Source organism: Theropithecus gelada, chromosome 4 (assembly GCF_003255815.1).
Source record: "Theropithecus gelada isolate Dixy chromosome 4, Tgel_1.0, whole genome shotgun sequence".
NCBI classification, from domain to species: Eukaryota; Metazoa; Chordata; class Mammalia; order Primates; family Cercopithecidae; genus Theropithecus; species Theropithecus gelada.
In genome coordinates, this window is record NC_037671.1 from 45,470,833 (window position 1) to 45,492,239 (window position 21,407).

The 21,407-nt window shown below is 50.2% G+C and overlaps 1 protein-coding gene across 4 annotated transcripts in view; it reads left to right on the top strand.

Moving 5' to 3' along the window:
* PTK7 (protein tyrosine kinase 7 (inactive)) overlaps positions 1 to 21,407 on the top strand; it is an 82,689-nt gene that overhangs the window by 29,538 nt on the left and 31,744 nt on the right. For all 4 annotated transcript variants that reach the window (XM_025382459.1, XM_025382462.1, XM_025382461.1 and 1 more), the window contains exon 2: positions 20,809 to 21,096. In XM_025382459.1, the coding sequence (XP_025238244.1) occupies positions 20,809 to 21,096 (288 nt within the window). The remainder of the gene's footprint in view (positions 1 to 20,808; positions 21,097 to 21,407) is intronic.

Genomic DNA, 21,407 nt, shown 5'->3' on the forward strand with positions numbered 1-21,407 from the left:
AGGGACTCATTGTGGTTGTGATTTTTTTTTTTGTTGGGGGACAGCCTGAGCAGGGTGGGTTTATATTTCACCTCCTTTGCCTCCTTGCCCCAAAGTGGTGTTCTAATGGCCTCTTGCTGTACTTCCTTCTCCTCCTCCTCTTAATTCTGAGCATCCTGAATTACTCAGAGTTTTCTGATCATGCCTGGTCTTTGTGCTTCTGACTTGCTCTATTTGCCAAGTCCCATTCCCCTTTTTGTTTGTTTGTATGTTTGTTTTTTGAGGTAGGGTCTCGCCCGATTACCTAGGCTGGAGTGCCCTGGCACAATCACAGCTCACTGCAGCCTTGACCTCCTGGGCTCAAGGGATCCTCCTGCCTCAGCCTCCCAGGTGGCTGGGACTACAGGCTTGCACCACTGTGCCTAGATAATGGAGTGTTACTGTGTTGCCCAGGCTGGTCTCGAACTCCTGGCCTCAAGTGATCTCTCTGCCTCGGCCTCCCAAAGTGCTCAAAGTGCTGAGATTATAGCAGGCATGAGCCATCACACCTGCCCCTTTCCTTCATACAACCTTATGTTGAAAACCCTTCCAAGATTCCTCCCTGACTTATTATTTATTTATTTATTTTTTTATTTTTTGAGATGGAGTCTTGCTCTGTCACCCAGGCTGGAGTGCAGTGGTGTGATCTCGGCTCATGGCCACCTCGGCCTCCCGAGTAACTGGGATTACAGGTGTGGCGCCCGGCTAATTTTTTGTAATTTTAGTACAGATGGGATTTCACCATGTTGGCCAGGCTGGTCTTTATCTCCCCACCTTGGCCTCCCAAAGTGCTGAGATTATAGTTGTGAGCCACCACACCCAGCCTCTTCCCTGACTTTTTTTTTTTTTTTTGAGACAGAGTCTTGCTCTGTCGCCCAGGCTGGAGTGCAGTGGCGTGATCTCAGCTCACTGCAACCTCCGCCTCCCAGGTTTCCCAAGTGATTCTCCTGTCTCACCCTCCTGAGTAGCTGGGACTATAGGTGTGCACCGCCATGCCTGGCTAATTTACGTATTTTTAGTAGAGGCGGGTTTTATCATGTGGGCCAGACTGGTCTCAAACTCCTGACCTCAAAGTGATCTGCCGTCCTCGACCTCCCAAAGTGCTGGGATTACAGGTGTGAGCCACCTTGCCCGGCCTCCCTAACTTTTTAATCCCCTGACTCTGACTTGGATGCTTGTCTTTTGTGTCCTTTGCACCCACCCATCATCCTGTGTGATAATACATTATTATAAAGCCTACGGGTTAGATAGACTTTCTTCAGGCCAGAGGACCTGAGATTTGAAGCCTGCATTTGTTACTCAACAGCTATGTGATGTTTAGCAAATTGCTTTACCTTTCTTTGCCTCCATTTCCTCATCTGCATAATGGGGAGCATAGTACCTACCCCACCAGATGGGCATTAGCATTATAACAAGTTAATATGGTTAAGTGTTTGGAACAGTGATAGTAAGTGGTCAGTAAGTGGTAGCTATTACTTTAATTATATGTTTACTTGCCTGACTCTCCCACTAAACTGAGACACTTAAAGGCAGTAAATGTGTGTTTCTCTCTCTGTCCCCAGTGTCTTATGAAGTACTTGGCACATGGTAGGCTCTAAGTAAATGATTGTTGAATTAATAATGATAATTAATATAATTGCCTACCAGGATCCCATATTGGGCTTTGACCCTTGGCTGGTTCCACATCATGTTGGGATAATGCTACCAAATTATCTGGCTTAGTAAAACCACCACAAATCAACCAATATTTCCTGAGCACCTCTCATGGGCAAGGCACCTGCCATGGAGGAGACCAAGTGTGAGATCTGCACCTGTCCTCAGGAAGCTTAGAATCTGGTGGTGAAGACACAGAAGGCACATGAAATGTTAAATAGTAGTATTAGGGTTTTAACAGTTATTTATGGGAGTAATAGAAGATACAGAGAATGCGTGTTCACGATTATTATTTCAGTTGGTGGCACATTGTTATCTAACTTGTGTCTTGTTTTCCAAATTTGTTCTAGAAAGCTGCTTGAACTTTTTTTTTTTTTTTTTTTTTTTTGAGACGGAGTCTCGCTCTGTAGCCCAGGCTGGAGTGCAGTGGCCGGAACTCAGCTCACTGCAAGCTCCGCCTCCCGGGTTTATGCCATTCTCCTGTCTCAGCCTCCTGAGTAGCTGGGACTACAGGCGCCCGCCACCTTGCCCGTCTAGTTTTTTGTATTTTATAGTAGAGAAGGGGTTTCACCATGTTAGCCAGGATGGTCTCGATCTCCTGACCTAGTGATCCGCCCGTCTCGGCCTCCCAAAGTGCTGGGATTACAGGCTTGAGCCACCGCGCCCGGCCTTTTTTTTTTTTTTTTTTTTTTTTTTTTTTTTTTTTTTGGAGACAGAGTCTCGCTCTTGTTGCCTAGGCTGGAGTGCAGTGGCACAATCTCGACTCACTGCAACCTCCACCTCCCAGGTTCAAGCGATTCTCCTGCCTCAGCCTCCTGAGTAGCTGGGACTACAGGTGCCTGCCACCATGCCAGGCTAATTTTTGTATCTTTAGTAGAGACGGGGTTTCCCCATGCTGGCCAGGCTGGTCACAAACTCCTGACCTCAGGTGATCCGCCTGCCTTGGTCTCCCAAAGTGCTGGGATTCTAGGCATGAGCCACTGTGCCCAGACTTGTTAAACTTTCCAATAATGGATTAGATGTAGAGGCTTCATCAAGTTCAGATTTGATTTTTTTTTCCCCTCTTCATGTGTATTTCCCTCAGTAGATACAATATCTGGTTGTCTCTTTGGAATGAGAAGCCATCACTTATCATTGCTAGATCCATTATTTCATTAGGGAGTTGTTAAATGATGATATTCTGTTTATTAGCTGGAAACTTCTATAAACACAAATCTCTCCTCATTAATTGTTTGGTTACCCAGAGATATAGCTGTTCAAGAAAGGGAAGAATAAATGCTTGATTCTGTACCTGTTTTCAAAATAATGAATTGGTTTTCTAACATTCTTCAAAGGTGGCCAGTGAGAGACTTTGGGTGTTTTGTGTTAAGCATCATTGTGCACTTATGGATTTTAAACCTATTTGATGTGTTTTAGTCCATGTGGTTCTTACTCTTACAGATGCTTAAGTGGTCCTGTCATTGGCTGATGGGAGCCTCTTTAAGCTGAGCCTGAACCTTTTTATTTATTTTATTTTTTTAAAGAGATAGGGTCTTGCTATGTTGCCCAAGCTGAACTTGAACTCCTGGGCTCAAGCAGTCCTCCCACCTGAACCATTCAAGTAGCTGGGACTACAGGAGCATGGCACCATACCCAGCAGGCCTTGAATCTTTTTTTTCCCCCTGGACCTTTTGATGAGACCTGCTAGTCTTTGCTTGTTTCCTTGTATGATAAGATGGAGTTTTAGGCTTCTCTTGTGCATTTCCTGTCCCAAAACTGGAATCAGCCAATTCTGCAAGGAGAAAGGACAAACATTTTTTAGAACATTAGTACAATATTACCAAACCATTTTCCAGAAGGGAATTATTATAATTTATATTCCCTCCAGCAAAGTAGAAGGACTATTTTCTCCATATGCTCACCAGCGTTGAGTGTTATTTTTAAAATCTTGGCCTTCATTTGATGGGTAGAAGAACTTGTTCTAATTTACATTTCTTAGATTACTAGTGCATTGGAGTATTTTCTTTTCTTTCTTTCTTTTTTTTTTTTTTTTTTTTTTTTGAGACAGAGTCTTGCTGTATCGCCCAGGCTGGAGTGCAGTGGCTTGATTTTGGCTCACTGCAACCTCCGTCTCCTGGGTTCAAGTGATTCTCCTGCCTCAGTCTCCTGAGTAGCTGGGATCACAGGCGCGCACCACCATGCTCAGCTAATTTTCTGTTTCAGACCTGCTACCTCTGTTACCATGTGAATTTTCTTTTTGCAACAAGCCTATGAGGCCAGTACTGTTATTAGCATCTTTCATTTTATTTCTTTTGAGACGGGTCTTGCTCTGTCACACAGGCTGGGATGCAGTGGCACGATCATCGCCCACTGCAGCCTCAATCTGATCTGCTGGTCTCAAGTGATCCTCCCAGCTCAGCCTCCTGAGTAGCTGGGACCACAGGTGCATACCACCATGCCCAGCTAATTCTTTTTTTTTTTTTAAACTTTTCAGTAGAGATGAGGTCTTACTGTGTTGCTCAGCCTGGTCTTGAACTTCTGAGCTCAAGCAGTCATCTCACCTTGGCCTCCCAAAGTGCTGGGATTGCAGGCGTGAGCCACTGTGCCTGGCCTATTAGCACCATTTTATAGATACAAAAATGAAGGCATGGAAGGGATAAACAGCTTGTCCAAGGTCATACTCTTGGTAAGTGAGGGAGTGAATATAGGTAGTCAGACTCCAGTCTCTGAACTTTTAACCTCATCTCCACCCTGCATCTACACTATATGCCAGTGCCTTACAGTTATATATTTTGTAAACTTTCCAGAAGCATTTCATCCTTGTAGAGGCCCTGCAGGATAGACAGCAGGTGTTGCTGCTAGCCAGTTTTATTTATTTATTTATTTATTTATTTATTTATTTAGAGACGTAGTTTCCCTCTGTCACCCAGGCTGGAGTACAGTGGCGTGATCTCGGCTCACTGCAACCTCCGCCTCCCAGGTTCAAGTGATTCTCCTGCCTCAGCCTCCTAAGTGGCTGGGACTACTTGGGAGTGTCTCTTTGTCTGTGTCTCTGCATGTTGATCTCTTACCTCCTCCATCTGTCTGCCAGGGCCTGGGTCTCACATTGTCTATCTCTCTCTCTCTGTCACTCTCCGCTTCTCTCTCTTTGTCACTCTCCCCTTCTCTCTCTCTCTCTCTCTCTCTCTGTCTCTCTCTCTCTCTCTCTCTCTCTCTCTCAATTTCTTCTGTTCCCTTACCACCACACCTGGCTAATTTTTGTATTTTTAGTAGAGACGGGGTTTTACCATGTTGGCCAGGCTGGTCTCGAACTCCTGACCTCAGGTTATCTGCCCACCTCAGCCTCCCAAAGTGCTGGGATTACAGGTGTGAGCCACCGCACCCGGCCCCATTTTAGAATCGGGAAAACCAAGGCCTAGACAACAAGATGACTTGCTCAGAGCCAAGTCTAGGATGCAGGTCTTTCTGCCTTTGGTGGCTGGCATCAAAGTCAAAATCTTTGAGCCTTTTTTTTTTTTTTTTTTTTTTTTTAAAGAATGGGGTCTCAGTCAGTGGCACAATCATAGCTCACTCTAATCTTGAATTCCTGGGCCTATGTGATCCTCTCGCCTCAGCCTCCCTGGTAGCTGGGACTATGGGCATGTGCCACTGCACACAGCTAGTTGGTTTTTTTTTTTTTTTTTTTTTTTTTTTTAGAGGCAGGGTTTTGCTATGCTGCTTAGACTGGTCTTGAATTCCTGAGCTCCTCCCATCTCAGCCTCCCAAAGTGCTCTTTGATACTCTTCAGAACAGTATTGCCCTTAGACAGATACAAACAAGGTATTTTCCTGTGCCGGGTGTGGTGGCTCACACCTGTAATCCCAGCACTTTGGGAGGCTGAGGCGAATGGATCACTTGAGGCCAGGAGTTTGAGTTCGAGCCTAACCAACATGGTGAAACCCCATCTTTACTAAAAATATAAAAATTAGCCAGGTGTGGTGGCGCCTGCCTGTAGTCCCAGCTACTGGGGAGCGTGAGGCAGGAGAATCACTTGAGCCCAGGAGGTGGAGGTTGCAGTGAGCCAAGATCACACCTCTGCACTCCAGCCTGGGTGACAGAGTGGTACTCCAGCTCAAAAAAAAAAAAAGTGTTTTTCTTTTCCCTTTTCCCTCTGGGGTCTGGTGAACACAAGGTTTTACCTAAGACTTTTCTGGGCACAGTTGTTTCTTTCTGGCCCTAGGGAGGGCCAGAAGGGCCCTCTTGGAGCTGGGTATGTGCCTGCCTTTGGGATCTCACAGTCAGAGAGGCCTGGCCCTTTCTGGAAGCTGAGTGCTTTGCCCTTGCTTAAGGAGCAGCAACTTAAGCTCCAAAAACGGGAGGACTGCTGGGTCAGGGGTTCTGGAAAAGTTGGATGGAAACTGCTCTGCTGTTGTCTCATTCCTGGCCTAATGGCTCAGACCGTTTTAGATGTCAGGAAGTGTAACAGTACGGTGCATTTATTGATGAATAATGGATGAGCCCAGGGAAGGTACTGTACTCTTCCTGGTGAATTATTTACCAGGAGCCTCTAATTTGAGGGCTCTCCATTATAAAGGGTCTGAATCTGGTGTATATATAGAGCCTCCACCCCTCTCTTTCACTCCCTCCCACCTTCCACCAACAGACAAGCTGTAACCTTCAGGATCTAGTGTTACCCTGGGCAGCCCTGAGGCCTGTGGCCGGGGACTCAGTCTGGAGTCCCTGCGGCTGCTGTGGAGGGTGGTGGGAGGGGGTGGGCAGGGCCCCTGCTACTGGAAACAGAACAGACCTGCCAAGGGCAGCTGGGGTAAATGTGGGGCTGAGGCCTGCCCTGCAGGCATGGGGAGCCCCGTGCATGCACGCATGCGCGTGTGTCACATGTGCGTGCTATTTCTTGTCTCTTTGTCTCTGTCTCTCTATGATTCTATGTTACTTGATCTCTGTCTCTCAGTTTCTCTCTGTCTGTGTCTCTGCATGTTGATCTCTCACCACCTCCATCTGTCTGCCAGGGCCTGGGTCTCACATTGTCTGTCTGTCTCTCTCTCTCTCTCTGTGTCAGTCTCCCCTTCTTTGTCTCTCAATTTCTTCTGTTCCCTTATCTCATCTCCCTGTCTCCCTCTCTTTCTCCCTCTGTCTCTCTCCTGTCTATCTCTGTCTGTGTGACTTTGGAGGTCCGTAAGAGGCACTCCCTAGAATGGGGGCAGAGCCAGTTCTTGACTTGAGTGAAGCCAGATCTCAGTGCCTTCCGGACCTTGACGGAAAGATCAAGGGAGTAAGCATGAAATAAACTTGAGGTTTTTTGTCATTTTTTTGGCTATTCAGTTCAGTGATTGCATCAGCCACCCCTAGGAGCCCTTTTCTCAGCCGTCCGTGTATGCTTTATGCTTTATGTTTCCCCTTGAAGCGGGTTGTCCTTAGGCTTTTGGCATCTGGTGATGAGTTGCAAGATTTTGGTGCTTTTAAAAATAACTTATTTGGGAGGCCTAGGCAGGCAGATTGCCTGAGGTCAGGAGTTCGAGACCAGCCTGACCAACATGGTGAAACCTTGTCTCTACTAAAAATACAAAAAAATTAGCAGAGCGTGGTGGTGCGCACCTGTAATCCCAGCTACTCAGGAGGCTGAGGCAGGAGAATCACTTGAACCTGGGAGGCGGAGGTTGCAGTGAGCCGAGATCTCGCCATTGCACTCCAGCCTGGGCAACAAGAGCTAGACTTTGTCTCAAAACAAAACAAAACAAAACAAAACAAAACAAAAACACTTTACAAGGAGTTGCTTCTGTCCTTTATTCATCAGTCTGTATTTTTTTCATCTGTTATTAATTAGAAGATTAAAATATTTATTTTATGTCTTTAGCCAGAATACTTTTTCTAAACAGGTGATTTTTTAAAAAGTATGACTCTTTCTTGGTTATTTTCCTTAAAAATAAAGGACCAATCATTAGTAATGTAGTTAAGAAATTAAATAAGATTAATGCATTAAAATATGCATTAATATTTAAAATATAAACTTATTAGGAAGCTTATATTTTAAGCAGTAAAATGGAGTTTGTAAGGAGTCTAGGAAGTATCTGGGAAGATCTGATGGTTTGACTGTAACCGAGCAGGTGGCCTGTCCCCATCCCCCGACACCCCCAGGGCTCACCTAATAACACTGGGCTGGCTCCACTACCTGTGAGTAATATTTGAGCAACAACCTTGGTTGCAGCTGATGGCTCCTGCAAGATCTCTTCCCCTCGTCTCTGGTGCATTGTTATCTCAACATTTTCCCAGCCACAGAGATGGCTGTGAGGAGAGCTTTTGATGGCAGGAGCAGGTCTGCGTTCAGAAAGGGGCAGTGGGGGCCGGGTGTGGTGGCTCCACCTATAATCCCAGCACTTTGGGAGGCCAAGATGGGCAGATTGCTTGAGATCAGAAGTTCAAGACCAGCCTCAGCCAACATGGAAAAACCCTGTTTGTACTAAAAATACAAAAATTAGCTGGGCGCCGTGGCCGTTGTCAGCTACTTGGGAGGCTGAGATGGGAGAACTGCTTGAGCCCAGGAGGCGGAGGTTGCGGTGAGCCAAGATTGTGTCATTGCACTCCAACCTGGGTGACAGAGAGATACTCCATCTCAAAAAAAAAAAAAAAAAAAAATGAAGGGGGCAGTCGGCCCTGTGCAAAATCCTGCTCCATGCCCCTCTCCCATGGACCTGGGTCTATGAGTGTTCCCTTGCCCCTCCAAGCTCGTGGCTCTTCTAAGCACCCTCCAGCCCCCTCCCTCAGTCTGGAGCCTTCTCTTTGTGTCCCAGGTTGGGCCTAAAGTCTACTCTTATAGGCCTGAGTGGAGCAACCCCCTTGTAAGACCCCTCCCCAGAAAGAAGAGTTGGTTTCCAGAAACAGCTGTTGCCCAGACAGGTGGAGACACTGTGTTCCCCAAAGGAAGGGTAGCAGGAGGGGTCTTTGAGAGAGGGTCTGTGGCTCTGCTCCCGGCCAGCTGGCCAGCCGTGAGAAGGGATGGCCAGGCTGCCCAGGGGCATGTTCGCCTCCTGCACATGTGCTAACATTGCCTCATGTCCCCGCAGCCCGCTGCCACAGGCCCTGGGCGGCCCGTGCTTTCCACATCACAACATAGCAAAGTGATTTCCTCACATTCCCCACTCTTGTCTGCTCCGGGAAGTGGTTTGCAGAACGCTTCTAAATATAAAAGTATGAGACTGATTCTTTCTCTTATCCCTTTGAAACCAGCCGAGGTCCAGCCTCTAGTCACTTTCTGGGCTTGAGTGGAGGAGGAAGAAGGCCAGGAAAAGCTGGTTGTGTGTGTGTGTGTGTGTGTGTGTGTGTGTGTGTGTGTGCGTGCATATGGATACATGTGCATGTGACCAGGTTCTGAGGATACCCAGAGGAGTAGTGGAAACAGATGAGGGTGAGTAGGTGATAGAGGCCAGGGCTGGGTGCTGGGGCATGCAGAGGAGAAACTGTAGACTTCAACTATGTTTTTATTTGTATGTAATTATGTATTTATTTATTTTTTGAGACTCAGCCTCGTGGTATCGCCCAGGCTGGAGTGCAGTGGTGCGACCTTGGCTCACTGCAACCTTCGCCTCCCGGGTTCAAGCGATTCTCGTGCCTCAGCCTCCTGAGTAGCTGGGATTATAGGTGCCCGACACTACACCTGGCTAATTTTTGTATTTTTAGTAGAGACGGGGTTTCACCATGTTGTCCAGGCTGGTCTCAAACTCCTGAACTGAGGTGATCTGCCCACTTCGGCCTCCCAAAGTGCTGGGATTACTGTCAGGCGTGAGCCACTGCACCTGCCCTAGACTTCAACTGTGGACAGCTCTGTTCAAAACCTGTTTAAAAGAGCATTCATTTGCGTCTCCCCCAGAAAAGCCCAATATGTGAATCTATTGGGGAGAAGAGCAGGATGTAGGAGAAGGCCACAGAGAAGGGTCCTCAAAACATAGTGCTGAGTATGAACAATGAGTAGGGAGCAGGTAAGAGATCTTGCAGGACTGTTGACATGAGTAAGAAATACCTGCCAGTGGAACACCAGTTGCATTTTACAAGAGCACATGCAAACAAAAGGACTCATGTGAAACACAATAGATTGGTTTTGGAGGGAATGCGGGTAACAGGGAATTAGTGAGTGAAATGAGAAGCAGCCAGTGCGGCATCACAGAAAGAAGGCAGGCTTGGGAGTCAGACAGATCCAGGGGCGGCTTCTGAGCCTGCCATTTACTGGGGCATCCTTGACTCTGGTTTCCTTGTCTGTAAAATGAGGCTGATGGTGTTGAGGGTTCTCTGGATCAGAAATGTGTCCTCTAGGCCAGGCGTGGTGGTTCACGTCAGTCCCAGTCTCTTCACCAGGTGGGAGGCAGAGCACTTTGGGAGCCCAAGGCGGGCAGATCACCTGAGGTCAGGAGTTTGAGACCAGCCAACATGGTGAAACCCCGTCTCTACTAAAAATAGAAAAAATTAGCCAGGCGTGGTGGTGGGCGCCTGTAATCCCAGCTACTGAGGAGGCTGAGGCAGGAGAGTTGCTTGAACCCGGGAGGCGGAGGTTGCAGTGAGCCAAGATCATGCCATTGCACTCCAGCCTGGGCAACAAGAGCAAAACTCCGTCAAAAAAAAAAAAAAAGAAAAAAGAAAAGGAAGAAATGTGTCCTCTCTCAGTCAGAATCCTATCAATTAAAAAAAGAAGAAGAAAAAGGCAGTGTGTCTGCACACAGGCTCTGGCAAGAAGTGGGCAGTCAGAGGAACCAGGCAGCCAGAAGCAGGTGGTCAGATGGACCTTTTTTTTTTTTTTTTTTTTGAGGATGGAACTGTTTCTCTCTGTGATTCAGTACAGCAGTCACCAGCCACCTATGGCCCGGGAGCACTGGACGTGTGGCTAGTGTTACCGAGGAAATGAATTTTCAATTTTATTTCATTTAAATTAAATTTAGGCTGGGCACATTGGCTCATGCCTGTAATCCCAGTACTTTGGGAGGCCGAGGTGGGTGAATCACCTGAGGTCGGGAGTTCGAGACCAGCCTGGGCAACATGATGAAACCCCATCTCTACAAAAAATAAGCCAAATGTGGTGGCACCCACCTGTCGTCCCAGCTACTTGGGAGGCAGAAGTGAGAGGATGGCTGGAACCCGGGAGGTGGAGGTTGCAGTGAGCCAAGATCACGTCACTGCAGCCAGGGTGACAGAGCAAGACCCTGTCTCAAAAAAAAAAAAAAAAAAAATGTATATATATATATATAGAGAGAGAGAGAGAGAGAGAGAGAAGTTAAAATATTCCTTAAACCTGCTCTGTCCAATATGACAGTCCTAGTGACACGAGGCTATTTAAATTCCTTATGTCACTCAAGGAATTTGTGATCGCTCAAGCGATCCTTCTCTCTCGGCTTCCCAAAGTGTTGAGATTACAGGTATGAGCCACCACAACCAGGCTATTTTAACTTCTTAGAAGCCAGAGAAGATTTTCCTTACTGTATGGGATTGAGGCCACCTGTCCCCAAAGGTAGGGTGGATGAGGCAGGGTTGGGTGCAGGCAGGGTGTAAAGGGCATCCTCCCCACCACCAGGAATTTGGGGTGAAGTGCTATGGCCACTCTGGCCAGGTCTGCAGGCTGTGCTTCTCAGCCTGGATTATTGGTCTCCCAGGCGGGAGACAGAGATGGGTGAAAAAGGATCGTAAATTGGAATTTATCAGAGTTTTCTGAGCCTGTTTTGAAAATTAATAATTAAACTAAGGCCACAACCAGTCCAAGGTAGTGGTCCTGGCCTGTCTAGTTCACCCCCTGCCTCTGAGGGATCCTGCACATTGGAACCCCTGGGAGTCAGAGACCTAGGAGTGCTCTGGGTCTGAACCCCTCCAATGAATGGCTGTGGAGCCCACAGCAAATCTCTTCCCATCTTCCCTGGGTGATCAGGGGCTGGACTCCTTGTCCTTTTGCATCACTGGGAGCACTGGCTGAGCACCACAGAGGTCTTCCTGAGGCTGAGCTCATGGCATTTTTCCCAGTCTCCTGTTCCAGCAGCCCTGTTGCCTTTCCTGGGATGTATATTATTTCTGCAGGCTCCTCACTGGCATCTTCAGGAGACAGCTGGCTGCTGTCTGTCTCTCTCCTCTTGGGGCCAAGAATGGATTTGGGGCCAGATCCGTTCCCAGGCATGGAAGGTGCTGAGAACTTGTGGTTCCCCTTGGCAATTCTGTTCCAGGTCCTCCTCCCTGCATTCACCTTTGGAAGGGGTCTCCTTAGTCCGAGGGCTTTTGAATCCTGGGTTCCACAGTTCCTTAGAATTTCTGGGGTTTTTAACTTTCTTGAAAAATAGGCAGACTTTTGTGCGTCTGTACTTAATGTGAATTTCATTTAAATATCATAGGGAGGGACTGTAGGCTGATAAAGTGTTACTAAAATTGGTTTCAAGGCTACCATTTTCCAAGTGAAAAAACTGAGACTCAGAGAGTAAAATTAAGTTGGCCAAGATGGATAAATGTAGATGTAGGACAATATTTCAGGTCAGATGAACATTTGAGTGACTTCATTCCCCCACACATGCTCTCAGGGTATTTACTGCATGTCCCAGGCACCAGAGGGTCACAGATGTCTCACACTGGGCACAAATGTCTACCCTTCCCTCCAGCTTACTAGCCTGGGGGATAAAGCTCTCAGTCACAGCAGAGACAAGAGTGTCAGGGTATCCCAGGCAATGAGATTTCAGTGCAAGTGTGTGGCCAAGGAAGGAGATGGCAAAGGCAGGTCTCCTGGGGAGGCTGCGCAGGGCTGAGCCAAGGAACAGAGCAGCTCATCAGAATGATGCTGAATCCCTGTTTGCAGCCCCCAGGTGCCTCAGATCCCACACACCTGCTGTTTGTTAGGTCACTCTTAATCCCTCCCAGGCCTGGTGCTGCGTTTACTAAGTGGGCTGTGGGGCTTGGCTGTGCGGATGGTGGGTGGGGGAGATTCTGGGGAATGGGCCCCCGTTTCTGTAACTACCTCTGTGATTCATTGCAGCCAGTCCAGTGTTAGGTCTTGGTGACTGTTCCGTTGCATGCTCTCATTTCTGTAATTTTACAGATAGGATTGCCTGGGAGGAAGTGGCGATTGGCCAGGGTCACCCTGATTAGTGACTGTATCAAACCAGAACCCAGGTTTCCCTAACTTATGTTCCTTTCATCTCATCACTCCACCTCACTCCAGCTGCGTTTTTCATTCATTGCTACTTCCTAAGAGACTCCACGGCCATTTAAGGGTCACTAAGGGCAAGAGGCATGTACTGGGTACAACCCTTCCATCCCCAGAAGAAAACAGGCGGGGGCCAGGGGCTGATGGTGACCCCTGGCTGGGGAGCACCTTACGCCATGTGCCACGTTTCTGGCTTTTTTTTTTTTTTTTTTTTTTTTTTTGACTACGTTGCTCAGGCCGAACTCCTGGCCTCAAGGGATCCTCTTGCCCCATCCTCCCAAGTTGCTGGGATTACAGGCGCTGTGCCTGACTCAGCTGGCTGGCATTTTTGTCTCTCCATGCTTGGATACCACATGATGCCGGACCCAAGGCCTTACTGCTGCCGTCAGAGGTTAATCTGCCCCCTCCAGGGCCTCCTGGGAGTGGGACAGGCAAGTCTGAGTTTCGGTTTTCACCCGAGATCTAAGAGCCGGCCTGCTAAATTGTCTCTGCCCCAGTCCTTGGTGATCCTGTTCTGTTTCTCTAATCTGGATGTGGGAACCTCTCCAGATACTGATATTAAGTCCCAGGATAGGAAAACTCAGCAGGGTCCCTGGCTCTGTTCCCTCTTGCCCTGCTTAGGGCAAGGGCTGGGATGGATTTTGGAGGGCTGCTGTTGGTGAACCTGGGGCCTTTTATAGACCCTGGGAAGACAGAAGTGGAGCAGAATTTTGTGCTCTGCAGCTCACTGGGTCTTGGAGTCAGCTTGTCCATCTTCAGTGACCTCTGAACCCTTATGCTCTGGGCCCACCATCAGACAGTCTGGGTTGCTTGCACTGCAACTGCATACAGTGTACTGGTAGTAGTCGGGGGAGACATTCTAAATCCTCAGAGTCACAAATACCCCTGCAACATTTTGTGTTTCTGCCAATGTGAGTGAAAGGGAGATGACTGGACTTACTGTTCATTCAAGTGACTTATTCCTGCAGTGATTGAGACTGTTCTTCAAAACATTACAAATGTGGCCAGGCATGGTGGTGGCGGCTCATACCTGTAATCCCAGCACTTTGGGAGGCTGAGGCAGGAGGATCGCTTCAGCCCAGGAGTTCAGTACCATCCTGGGCAACCTAGAGGGACCCCAATTCTGCAAAAGAAATTTGAAAATTAGCTGGGCGTGATGGCACATGCCTGTGGCCCCAGCTGCAAAGGAGCTGAGGCGGGAGAATTGCTTGGGCCTGGGAAGTTGAGGCTGCAGTGAGCCGTGATTGCACCACTGCATTTCAGTGTGGGGTGACAGAGTGAGACCCTGTTTCAAAAAGAAAAAAATGTCTCTGGGCCACACACCTTTGGGGTGGCTCAAGAGCAGTCAAGAGTATCAGTCAGATCTTCAAAGTATGAGGTGCACTAGGTAGGCTATTCTGGGGTTGGGGAGGCACCCTGGGCCCTCTGGCTTGGCCTTCAGAGTTTCCAAGTGGTGGGGATGTGAGAGGAAGTTTGTCCTCTGTGGGTCAGGGAGACCCGGGGCTGCTCTTCCCCTGGAACACTTATGCTTCTCAGGTTGAGGGCTGCTTCTTCTGGCCCATGGCCTGGCGCTGTCTCCCTACACTGGGAAGCTGGCAAACGTCTCCCTTGGGGGTCTATGTATGCCCTACAGGAGCCACCCACCTTGGTCTGGACTCTAGGAGCCATCTGGCAGTCAGGATATCCCCTACAGGGACCTGGGCTGTGGAGCCAGGGACTGAGTCTTTCTTTTTTTTGAGATGGATCTTGCTCTGTCACCCAGGCTGGAGTGCAGTGGCGTGATCTCAGCTCACTGCAACCTCTGTCTCCCTGGTTCAAGCGATTCTCCTGCCTCAGCCTCCCAAGTAGCTGGGATTACAGGCATGCGCCACCATGCCCAGCTAATTTTTAGTAGAGATGAGGTTTCACCATGTTGGCCAGGCTGGTCTCGAACTCCTGACCTTGGGTGATCCACCTGCCTTGGCCTCCCAAAATGTTGGGATTATAGGCGTGAGCCACCGCACCCGGCCAAAGGACTGAGTCTTTAGTGTGGTGCTGGTGTGGAAGAGTCAGACGCATGTGTATGGCTGGTTGACTTTGGGTGTGGGAGATCCTGCAGTTACTCAGAGTCATGCTCCACCATGCAAAATCCCCATGCCTCTGTGGAGCACACTCCTGGAGGACTTCTGGGCTGGTAGCATCAAGCTCCTCACTCAACCAGTCTTTCTATCTCACCCTTGTCCTGAGACATCTGAAGGATGGCATTTTCTTTTTTTTTTTTTTTTTTTTTTTTTTTTTTTTTTGAGACGGAGTCTCGCTCTGTCGCCCGGGCTGGAGTGCAGTGGCCGGATCTCAGCTCACTGCAAGCTCCGCCTCCCGGGTTCACGCCATTCTCCTGCCTCAGCCTCCCAAGTAGCTGGGACTACAGGCGCCGCCACCTCGCCCGGCTAGTTTTTTGTACTTTTTAGTAGAGACGGGGTTTCACCGTGTTAGCCAGGATGGTCTCGATCTCCTGACCTCGTGATCCGCCCGTCTCGGCCTCCCAAAGTGCTGGGATTACAGGCTTGAGCCACCGCGCCCGGCCAAAGGATGGCATTTTCTTTCACCATGTTGGCCAAGCTGAAACTCCTGATCTCGTGACCCGCCCTCCTTGGCCTCCCAAAGTGCTGGGATTGCAGGCGTGAGTCACCGCGCCCGGCCAGATGGCATTTTCTTTAATGAGAGAGAGAAGTTGATTGACAGAATCGAACAGTGATGTGTGGCAGATTCTGGGGCCTATATAGGTCCTGGGGGTGTTTTTCCTAAACCAGGAGTTCTAGCTCCTGAGAGATGGGGAGTTGAGTGGCCCAGATGGATCCTTGGATTGAAGCAGCCAAAATTACTTAGAGTGGGAGTGCTTAGGAAAAACTTCCTGCTGCTCTCTGCTCTGTGTAACAATTGTGTTTACACATATGTATGTGTATACACGCACACATAGACACACATGGGCCGGCTGGGCCCGAGCCCAGAGAGCAGCACGGAGGGTGGGCACCAGACCAGATGCTGGCGGGGGTGGGGGTGGAGGGCAGGCGCAGGAGACGCAGGCAAAGTGAGTGTCTGCATATAGATGGCTGTTAGGGAGCCAAGGAAATGGCTTGGAAGATGTCCTTATTGGGTGTTTGCAGCTCCGGCTTTGTTGGGGTCGGCGCCTGGTGTCGGCAGATGGCCCTGGCTGCCTGTCGTTGCTGAGGGCTTCTTGCCTGCTGAGCCCGGTGCGGCAGGATCCTACCAGGGAAGCAGCACCCTCTGTGTTTTGTGCCATGTGTGGGCTTTGCGAATGTGAACCCGTTAGCCCTCACTTAGGCGGGATGGTGGGGCCACTGTCCTCATTTCATGGCAAAGAAGAAGCATGCAGAGGCCACAGTAAGGTAGTGTCACTAGTCAGCAGCAAAGTTGCACATGGAGGCACATGGCTGCCTCCAGGGTCATGTGGCCTGCATCTCCATGGGGGCTTGTGTGCAGTGGAGGGGGTTGCGTAGCATGGCCTGATGACGAAAGAGGAGGCAACCTTGGGAAGCCCAGGACCTTTCCCAGACCACAGTTTTGGGGGCATACTCAGGTCAGGGGAAGGGGACAGGAATGTGCTGGTGACTACATCACCTTGAGGCAGGTACCACCTCCATCCCGAAACGCCTGCCTTCTCTGTCATTGCTGTCCTCCATTTTTTGTTATCAGCAAAGCTTCTGACAAAGCAAAAGTAGGGTCCCTTACGTCCCAGCTCCTTTCTTGGAGTCTGACCTTTCTGCCAGGGCTCCTTTGTCTGCTTACCCAAAACAAAACAGCGGACCAAAGCCGGGCACAGTGTGGCTCATGCCTGTAAGCCCAGCACTTTGGAGGCCGAGGTGGGAGGATCGCTTGAGCTAAGGAGTTCAAGACCAGCCTGGGCAGCATGGCAAAACCCTGTGTCTATAAAAAACTAGCCAGGCATGGTGGTGCACACCTGAGGTCCCAGCTACCTGGGAGGCTGAGGTGGGAGGATCGCTTGAGCCCTGTAGGTCAAGGCTGCAGTCAGCCGTGATTGCACCACTGTGCACCAGCCTGGGCAACAGAGTGAGACCCTATCTCAAAAATAGCCCAACAACAAACAGCAGACCAATGTCCCCTCCTGCAGGCTGGGCAGATGGCCAGGCTGGGGAAACCACAGACTGTCTTCTGAGCAAACATGGGTGCCACAGCACTGGGCTAACCTGAATAAGGAGCCTCATGGTTGAGGTGCTTATAGCAGGGGCCAGGGGCTTCGAGCAGGCCTGGGAGCTGCATTTTCTGCCTTTTGAAACATCTACCGGGCGGGGTGGCTCACACCTGTAATCCTAGCACTTTGGGAGGCCGAGGTGGGTGGATCACCTGAGGTTGGGAGTTGGAGACCAGCCTGACCAACATGGAGAAACCCAGTCTCTACTAAAAATACAAAATTAGCTGGGCGTGGTGGCGCATGCCTGTAATCCCAGCTAGTTGGGAGGCTGAGGCAGGAGAATCGCTTGAACCCGGGAAGCAGAGGTTGCCATGAGCTGAGATCATGCCATTGTACTCCAGCCTGGGCAACAAGAATGAAAACTCTGTCCTTCTCCACCCCCCCCAAAAAAAAAGAAAAAAGAAACATCTAAAGTCTAACCCAGCCAAGCACTAACCAGGACCTGCTGTGAGCTGACGTCAGGACAGAGGCCCCCTTGGGGCCGGCTTTGATGTTTCCCAGGCCCAGTCGTTGGGGCGCAGGGGGCTCTGAGTGGCAGTCTGGGAATGCAGCATCTCTCACCACAGCTATGGAGCAGCCCAGTCCCAGCCCCAGGAGTGGGTGCTAGAGGCTGAGCTGGGGGTGGCCAAGGCTGAGCTGGGGTCTCTGAGTCACGCTGTCTCTCCTCCCAGCTTGGGTTTCTGTGGCAGGTGGTCTGTGGTTCCTGCAAACCCAGGTCCCCTTCCCCTCTATCCCACCCACCACCTGCTTATTCCCTTTAGACTTCTCTGCTGTGGCGGCTCCTCCCCCTCCAGGGTCTGGGAGTGGTCCTGGCACTTGGCAAATGGAGAGCTTTCTAGTCTTAGAAGTTGAGTCCTTGAGCAGGAAGGGTGATCATAAGAATATTAACAGTAGCTGCCGTTTACTGAAGGTGAACCCTTTGCAAGGCACTTCATGTGTTTCTAGGTTTACAACTCATGACAGCCTTGTGAGAGAGGCAGAGGAAGCTGAGACACAGTCTATGTTACTTGTTCAAGGTCAGACACACTGAATGTAACAGGTCAAGATCTGAGCTCCGCCTGTCTGATTCCAGCCCCCTTAACTGCTCCTGCATGTGGGTGAGACTCCTGGCTCCCCACCATGTCTGCAGAAAATGAGCGGGGAAGGTGGGGGCTTGCCCACACTTCGAGGGCAGATGATCTCTCTTTGGTCTTTGACAAGGCTCCTGGAGTTCTGGGTCAAAGGTCCTAGGATTTTGGGCAGGGCGCCGTGACTCATGTCTGTAATCCCAGCACTTTAGGAGGCCAAGGTGGGTGGATCACTTGAGGTCAGGAGTTCAAGACTAGCCTGGCCAACATGGTGAAACCCTGTCTCCACAAAAAATACAAAAATTAGCCAGGCGTGGTGGTGCGTACCTGTAATCCCAGCTACTCGGGAGGCTAAGGCATGAGAATCGCTAAATCCAGGAGGTGGAGGTTGCAGTGAGCCAAGATTGCGCCACTGCACTCCAGCCTGGGTGGCAGAGTAAGTAAGACTCCGTCTCAAAAAAAAAAAAAAAAAAGGTCCTAGGATTTTGGTGAGTCACATTTGCAGAAGCCCACTGGGGACTCAGTCTGATTCCGCTCATCTGCGTCGTGAGAGGTGCTCCAGAAGTACTCTGTGTATCAGTTCTTGCCCCACGCTTCCTTCGAGGTCACTTCAGTTCAGGCAGTGCTTGCTGGGTGCCTTTGTGTGCCTGGCATTGTCTGTAAGAGGTGTGTCCACTTCACTACCTGGCAGTGGGGAATGTGACTCCTCATTGTAGGATCAGATGCTTTGAGGGTTGTTTCTGAGTCTCTGGGTGGAGCTGGGAAGAGCACAGAGTTGGCTGCTCTGAGCTGCTTCCAGCTCCGTGACTGGGTTTTGTGTCAGGAGATGCGGGCTGGCACCTATGAGCTCGTTGGGAGATGGACCAACACCAGGGGCAGCCCCTCATCTGGACCCAGGATGGGGGATCCTGGAATTGTCTTGACCCTGACTTTATGAGGAGACTGATTCTCATGCCATAAAGAACAGAACCCCATCTCCGGGGACTTGGATTAGTTTCCAGTGGTTTGGGAAGGGATGGAAAAGACCCCGTTAGTACCTTTCTGCACTTGCCCAGCCAGTTTGGCTCAAGGCAGAGCCTGCTGCTTCGTGTAGCAGTTCCAGGTGGCCCGTTTCTTCTTCTGGGGTGGGGGATCGGGGAGTCCTCTTCTGTGTTCAAGGCCCAGTGGCTCCAGGCCTCTGCAAGGCGCCCACGCGGGCTAAGAACAAAGCCCAGTGTGTTGCTCCTGCCGCCGCTGTAACCATGCCACCCACCTGCCTGGCTCTGCCCTCCGCCTCCCTAAACCCATTTGCCATGCAGTGTAGGCTTCTTCCTCTTTCCTTTGTTCCCACTGACTGCGGTTCCACCTTTGGTTGCAGGGACCCTGTGGCCAGAGCTGAACTATAATGGTACAGGAAGGGGAATGGCTTCAAGTGGAACTCTGGAACCACAGAGAAGCTGACCTTGCCCACAGATGGATTCTTAGGGATAAAGAACAAGACATGGGGCCGGGTGCGGTGGCTCACACCTGTAATCCCAGCCCTTTGGGAGGCTGAGGCGGGCGGATCACGAGGTCAGGAGATTGAGACTATCCTGGCTAACGCGGTGAAACCCTGTCTCTACTGAAAATACAAAAAATTAGCCGTAGTGGCGGGTGCCTGCAGTCCCCGCTACTCGGGAGGCTGAGGCAGGAGAATGGCGTGAACCCGGGAGGTGGAGCTTGCAGTGAGCCAAGATCTCGCCACTGCACTCCAACCTGGCTGACAGAGACTTGGTCTCAAAAAAAAAAAAGAACAGGACACAGGATGGCTTGTCTTTGGCAGCAGCCTAGGTTTCTAGAGAATACTGGCTTCTCCAGCGATGGGGTGGGTTTTTTCAAAGAAGCATCTGGGGAACGTTGGGCTGCAGAGCATTTGTGGGTGAGATTCAAAGCATCCCGTCTGTGGCCACCTCTGATGCTGGCACTGTCGAGGGGCGTGAATGAAGCCATCTTTCCAGGGTGCTGTTTGGGTCATGATTTAACTTTACTAAACCTCCTGATTCTGGATTAGGGGAAAGTGACCTGCAATGTCCCTGGCTCCTCAGCCTGGCATCAAAACCTCCTGTGTTCTGACCCTGCAGGCCCAGGCTCTCTTTTGCTGGGAAGCCTCCCTGTGCAGCCAGCCCTCGGGGATCCCTTCTTCCTTCGTGCTCCAGAGTCACTACTGCCTGCCCACCCCATTCATTTGGCATTTATGTGACTGTAACTGTGTTCTGTGTGCCTCTCTAGTCTTGAGACCTTTTGAGGAGAGGCTACTGTGGCTCACGCCGGTAATCCTAGCACTTTGGGAAGCTGAGGCGGGCAGATCACCTCAGGTCAGGGGTTCGAGACCAGCCTGGCCAACATGGCGAAACCCTGTCTTTACTAAAAATACAAAAATTAGCTGGGTATGGTGGCTCATGCCTGTAATCCCAGCTACCCGGGAGACTGAGGCAGAAGAATCACTTGAACCCAGGAGGTGGAGGTTGCAGTGAGCTGAGATTGCCCCACCACATTCCAGCCTGGGTGACAAGAGCGAAAAAAGAGAAAGAAATTTCAAAAAGAAAAAGAAAAGTTTTTCAAGGGACTCTTGCAATTGTGGCATCATGATCCTTCACACCTGCACTTATTGGATGCCTCCTCCATCCTTATTGGATGCACAGGGTGGCCTGTGTTAGGACAGAGGCTAGCTCCCCCTGACCCTGCCTCTCCTCTGTCTGCATTTACAGGTACCCAGGCAGCCATCGTCTTCATCAAGCAGCCGTCCTCCCAGGATGCACTGCAGGGGCGCCGGGCGCTGCTTCGCTGTGAGGTTGAGGCTCCGGGCCTGGTACATGTGTACTGGCTGCTCGATGGGGCACCTGTCCAGGACACAGAACGGCGTTTCACCCAGGGCAGTAGCCTGAGCTTTGCAGCTGTGGACCGGCTGCAGGACTCTGGCACCTTCCAGTGTGTGGCTCGGGATGATGTCACTGGAGAAGAAGCCCGCAGTGCCAATGCCTCCTTCAACATCAAATGTGAGAGCCAGGGGGGCTGTGCCCAGTCCCCTTGTCAGACCCTCAATGACTGAAGCCTGGGGGACCCCTCCCTTGCCTCAAGTTCTCCCATTTCCAGTTAAATGGGGCAGGCAGAATGCATTTATCATCAGCCCTTTTTGCTCATGTGGATAAGAGGAAATTAAAAGTTACATTTTTCCAAAAATTTTTTCCTTCAAGTCTGGGGCCCATTTATCTGCTGCATGCTTGTGCAAATGGAAAGGGTGGCTGAGCCCTTGGCCAAGTGTCAGACTTGACCTGCCAGGGACCAGGCAGGCGCTTAGTATCTGGTA